Genomic DNA, 6,000 nt, shown 5'->3' with positions numbered 1-6,000 from the left:
TCATTGTTATTAGCATACATAGTCATAACTTTCATTATGTTTAATGCATATTTTACTTAACGAATAAAAGATATGGGAGGTTTGACCATGAGAACTGGTGTACACATAAGGTACACTAATAATGTCTATGACAAAGCTATAATATTTTCATGAGTTTTAAGATAACTTTCCTAGTCATGATTACCATTTATCTTTTCTCACTACGGCTTACAATACCTTGTTGGTTTTCTTCCAAGGGCCAGGATTTCACCAGCATACCTGTCGTTATACCTTTCATTCTCAAAAATGACACTTGAAGGTTGATGACATGAGATGATTAGACCCATGGGGACACCCCGTGGACTCAATGGGGCACCCCACAGGGCTGTAGCCAAATTATGAGGGGAAGTAACTGCACAACAGTTATACCAGATCTGATGAGCTTGAAATTCAGACCCCCAGATCTTGAGTCTAGTTCAAGAACCACCCAGCCATGCTGTCCACTGAAATGAAGCATCACCAGAGTTGTGAACTCTTCAATTTGGGTTGTTTCATTTGACTGCTGTGTGATGTCTTTTAATGCTTCCTTCAAAAATGATGCCTTTATAATAATTTATAATAATGAATGTGGAAATTTATTTCTTGAATTGGTGTATTTTAACAGTCTGCACTTTGCACCTGGAACATTGACCGAAGAACAGTTGATCAAAATAAACCGGATGCCACCATTGATGTAGCTGTAAGTACTTAGGTATAAAGCAGATGCCACCATTGACTTAGCTGTACGCACTTAGGGACAGAGCCAAATTTAAACAGCTCTTTATGGTATCTAATTTCCTTGGGCTGATTTAGGATGCAGCTGTATTGTGTTAAGAACAAGACCCCATTGTTTCTGCCGCACATCTATTTGTGTCTATTGTTTTTTTCAACCAATCATGAGAGCTGTTGAAACGACTGAGTCCTGACCCAATTTTATCGACTATTTAAAGATAATAAATCAGTTCATCTCAAAGATTACCTTTGGGGTAATGTTCCTTTGTTTGAAAAAAGAAGAAGAACTTTTCAGTGGAGCATGAACTTTGAGCAATTTACTGTAAATCATCCATGGATGTAATTTGTTACATATTTTTCAATGATATATCAATTTTTTCAGAGCTGTTTGATGTGCATCGCATTTCATCCTAAACTGCCATCATTAATTGCTGGAGGAACATTTAATGGTGTGTGATTCTATAACATAATCTTGATTTATTTTTCAATCATAGAACAGATGATAGATTGTCTTTCTTGTTTGGAACTTGAGGTTAATTTTAATGAAATACTGTTAAATCGTGTTTAACATAGTTAACAACAAGGAGCAATCGTCACTAGCATTTTGGCGTTCTTTGGTGGGGTGTTACCTGTTGTGTAGTGTTACGTAGCATGTCCGGTGGCGGTTAAAAGTGATGACCTGACAGGACCTTCTTCCAGTCAGCAGTTGCTGTAAGTGACAACATGATCTCTTGGGTTTGGTGCACCGTGGGCTCAAGAAGGTACTTATGAGTCATCCCTTTTAGCCAAAACCAGTATTGGCCATTTAGTGTTTCAGTGTTGTTCTTGAGTGTGGGGACAGGCAACTGTCCAGCGGTATGTTGCGCAAGCGTATGCTGTTCATGTGCCTACTTTTGTGCATGCATTGTACTCAAAGCTTTGGTTGTTGGGCATTCTGTTCGAGTATGGTAGAGTTCTCTTCTTTACCCTCCCACGCTCCCTTGTCCCAGTTTAGGGTTAAATCCCCCTGGGATTTTATTTTACTTCCACTGAGTCTCTGGCCTCAGTGTGACAGGTTCTATTGTGAGGGGCCTGACACCGGGGGGCTGGTGGCTGGGTTGTAGGTTGGTAGCCCAGTGGGTGTTCTTTTTCCTTGGGGTGTGATTGCAGTTGCACCCCCCTGGCCGCTGGGCACCCAACCTCCACTTGAGATGTGGGAGTTAATGCATCATTGTTGATTTGTGTAACTTTTATATACCAAAACCGTGTTCTTTTTCACTACTGGTATGGGAAAATCAATATGAAAATGAATATGAAGTCTATGCTAGTCATCTTCCTTTGCTTAAAGCTACTGGGGGTGCAAATTCTTAATTTACATAAAAAAAGAGTATGTTTTTTAGAAAACTTTGCGTGGAAAAAATGTTGATGTGAAATGGTTATTCTCTCAGCCTTTAGTACAGAAGGTATATTTTGAGTAGAAGACATTTTCATTTGACCTCAAACTTGCATATTTTTTGTGTTCAGGTGAAGTCCAAGTGTGGGACATGAGAAGAGAGGATGAGGCTCTTACTGCCACATCTGGGATGGGATCTGATTCACATCGTGAACCAGTAACCAAGGTGACTTTAACATTATTTTCATTTTCCTTCTTTAACACTATCCTTATTAGTTTTGCAGCTACAGCAACAAGGAAAATAATGATCATTGTTTTGTGAACAATACGATTGAAGGGGATAGTTACATGTAACATAGAGACTGTAGTGCTGTGTCGGTGGCCTGTGAACACTAGTGTCCAGAAACGCACCTAATAATATGTGCGCCCAAATTTGACATCCGAAACAAACTGTCCCTTTGAGTCTAACTAAGCCTTTGCTGCCTACAATGTACATGTATTTCCAACAATAAGGCAAGGGTATAGGGTTATTTTAGCTGTGGGTAGAATGTAGCTGTTTATCCTTGCTTTAGGAGCAGCAGTTGGGGACACTTTGCGGCATTAAATTGTGTGTATTCCAAGACACAAGTGAGAAGAGCAAGGGGACACTTTGTGATGCTTATTGAAATCCTCGTGCATCTAATTAGGGACATTTCTGAGCATATCTGGGAGTGAAACACAAAACGTTGGTTTTATAGCAGTTTCCAAATGATTGTCGAAAGTAATTATGTTATTGCAATCTTCTAGGGAGAAGGATGGTTCTAGGGAGTCAGGATGGCTTAGTGGTCATCAACCGTACCTCCCACCTCTGTGACCCGGGTTCAACTCTGGCTCGGGTCGTATGTGGGCCGAGTTTCAGTCTATCTCAATCTGACTCCAAGGGTTTTTCTCCGGATACTCCGGTTTTCCTCCCTCCTCAAAATCGACTCCCGGCCTATTCCATCAGGCTGTGGTGCTGTGCTCTGAGGTCATACATGGGTCGTGTTCAGGGGCCGAGCGCCTAGCCGGCAGCACAGCTCCTTCAGTCCGACCTCGTTGCTCTGCGCCCTTCGTAATTCAGTCTCCGACTGCGAGAAAGGGCAATTAGCAGGTCAGATATCAGGCTAGTTTCGAATTGTTCAGCAACAAAAGAACAGAGTTGAGGTTCAGGGGGAATGATTTGCATTTTTCTTTGTTTTGAACAAAACGAAATGCTAATTATTATTCCCCTGAATCTCAACTCTGTTCTTTTGTTGCTACACAATTCGAAACTAGCCTATTGCTACACTTAGTGATTGGTTCAAAAATCTTGTGCTAGTTTATCAACCAGTGGAAAGGAAAACCAAAATCAATCGCGACTTGCACAAGAGATTTTTCTTGCGCTTTGAGCAAGTTACATGTAATTTCTACAAATTTGGATTGGTTTATTGCACTATTTGCACATGCTGTGATTGGTCGAAGTAATTTACTTTGGTATTTGTCTTACGACACTCAATAGGCCATTTCAGAGTTCATCTCTGCCTCCTCTGCAAAGAAAGTCTATGTGCGATATTTTTGTGATGGTAATTAGTTCTACTTTACATATGAATGAAAACTAATTTTCATAACAAAAACTTCTCACGTAGACTCGCTTTGAAGAGGAAGCAGACATGAACTCGGAAATGGCCTATTGAAAACGGGCCCATCCATTTACATGCACCCTGAAAGGTTCTCTTGAATGTAAAGGCTTAAACTCTAGTGTTGTGTTTATCAAAGACAATTGATTGATAATAGCACTTAAGAAAACAACATCAAAGGCCAAAACGTTAGCTCATCCACTACGGTGATTGAGTTTGGCCAAAATAGAACCAGTGATTGCTGTTCCATTTTTGCTGAAAAGAGACTCTCATTAAGTCTAATACTCGAAAGGGACTTTAATTAGTCAAGTCAAAAAGGCAGTTACAGGATCGAGCATACCCTCTCAAGCACATGGATTTCAGCCGATGCAATTGGCTATACTGTTGACACATGGTAGGGGATTATTTGACACTGAATGATGTTACAATGGGAATTTGAACTCTTTTGAGTCTGTACAGTGTAGGTTAATGATTAATGCAGTGTAAAGTTGTGTTGTCTGAAATTTTAAATTTTAGGTCTTATGGACTTTGGATCCCAGCTCAAAGGCTAACAAATATCAGGTATGGATAAAACGTGACCCTCACCGTCCCTTTATGAGCTGGTGAGGCGTTTTCTGTCTATCAGAGGCAACACATAGGAATACTAACAATGAACAAAAGCGAGTAGCGTATAACCATTCATTTCATTCTTGAACAACAAAATGTGATGGCAATAGTGTTTAACTTGTTTCTAGCGTAGATAAAAATCAGCTGCAGAGTTGATGATCTTCTTCAAAAGCTGCTTAGTTTAGACCATTGCTAGCATCTTTGCACTTCGTTCTGTATGCCTTTGGTCCTCTTTTCTTACATTAGGTACTCTTCGTAACTGTAGAGTAATGATTAGTGTCTTGGAAGTGTGACAGTCTCTCATTGCTTTGGGCAGGTGGGTGGGGCTTAAGGGGGTGAGCTTAGGCTGAGCTGCATGGGTTACATGAAAGGACCAGGCTGGTTCTAGTTTGCTAGATAGCCCTCTCACCTTGTGGCACCAAATTCCTTGACTAATCTCTGACCAAGAGTTTTAGCTCACATTTGCAAGGGAACCCCATTACTTTCAAACATATGTGGGCTGAGTTTGTAGTATTCTGCTTTGCTCTGCTCTACTACGTTTCCAGGTTCTCAGTATCAGTGGAGATGGAAAAGTGCTCATCTGGCAAATGTCTACAGGGTCACATGACCTCAAATTGGTCAGCGGTTACATTTTACAGACTGAGAGTGTACCGAGAAGCATACGCTTAAGCAAAGCTCGTGGAGATGCGGAAATTGGAGGTATGCCAGTTACAAATGTTTAAGTTTCTCTCAACGGGAGCATTGGAAACAAAGATGACCCCTGCTCCATTCCTTTGTTGTCTGGACAACTGTCGCGTTTTCGCGAGCTTAGCGTCGGCTGCTTGTATTTTCTCTGCGTTGTCATTGGGTAATTTATAGTATCTCTCAGAGAGTACGCGCGCTATGATTGGCTAATTTAGCTGGCCATGTTCTACTGTACGACCAATGAGATTTATTCGTTTTTCGGATTTTGACGGATCACAATCATTTGTGGCAGATAATTCAACTGGTCTCCTTTCCCGCGCGCCTGATTATATCAAAGGTATAATAAATGTCTTATGAACCTCGTTTTCTCGGTCCGTACTGTAAGTTACGGATCCTGGTTTTTTTCACGTTGATATATAGCCCAAGCGCTAAGGCCATAAATCAACAGGAAAAACTCGCTTCGTAACTTGCAGTAGGAGCCTCGTACTCGGTTATAAAGAGGTATATACGGTAAGTTAACATGATATCGTGGATAAAAATTACAATAGTATATTGAAATAGAAAATGAATTAACCCTTACCCTAACCTCAAATATTTTTCTTCGCCCAGGTAAATTCATTTACCCACTGCAAAAATATTCCCCCGTTTTTACATCGACATTTCAAAATTAACGCTCAGTAAAATTTAACAAAACCAGAGGTCCTTTGTTCCACGGCCGAACCAGTGCGAGGCATGAGCCTGTAGTTATAGTTACAGTTTATTGAAGCTTTCAAATTACAGCTCAAGGGCTGAATTGGATATGATGAAACTTTACAAATGAATTCAAATTTGAAAAACTGCACTAAAATTATAAATATGATCTATTGGAAATCTACTTACAATTACTGTAAAAGAAACCTGTTTAAACCTGTTGAACCTGTTTTACAATAGGCCATTTTACAGTTGTTTTCTCAA

The 6,000-nt window shown here is 40.3% G+C and overlaps 1 protein-coding gene across 1 annotated transcript in view; it reads left to right on the top strand.

Annotated features, from left to right (window-relative positions):
- Positions 1 to 6,000, top strand: part of LOC138006536 (cytoplasmic dynein 2 intermediate chain 2-like) — a 28,911-nt gene that overhangs the window by 3,665 nt on the left and 19,246 nt on the right. Inside the window, exons 7-12 of the mRNA XM_068852924.1 lie at positions 75 to 110; positions 644 to 718; positions 1,133 to 1,199; positions 2,254 to 2,348; positions 4,273 to 4,317; positions 4,908 to 5,061. Coding sequence (XP_068709025.1) covers positions 75 to 110; positions 644 to 718; positions 1,133 to 1,199; positions 2,254 to 2,348; positions 4,273 to 4,317; positions 4,908 to 5,061 — 472 coding nt within the window. The remainder of the gene's footprint in view (positions 1 to 74; positions 111 to 643; positions 719 to 1,132; positions 1,200 to 2,253; positions 2,349 to 4,272; positions 4,318 to 4,907; positions 5,062 to 6,000) is intronic.

This window comes from Montipora foliosa, chromosome 6, assembly GCF_036669935.1.
Source record: "Montipora foliosa isolate CH-2021 chromosome 6, ASM3666993v2, whole genome shotgun sequence".
In the NCBI taxonomy this organism is placed as follows: Eukaryota; Metazoa; Cnidaria; class Anthozoa; order Scleractinia; family Acroporidae; genus Montipora; species Montipora foliosa.
The sequence above is the reverse complement of the archived record's forward strand: the minus strand, read 5'-3'. Positions and strand labels throughout refer to the sequence as shown.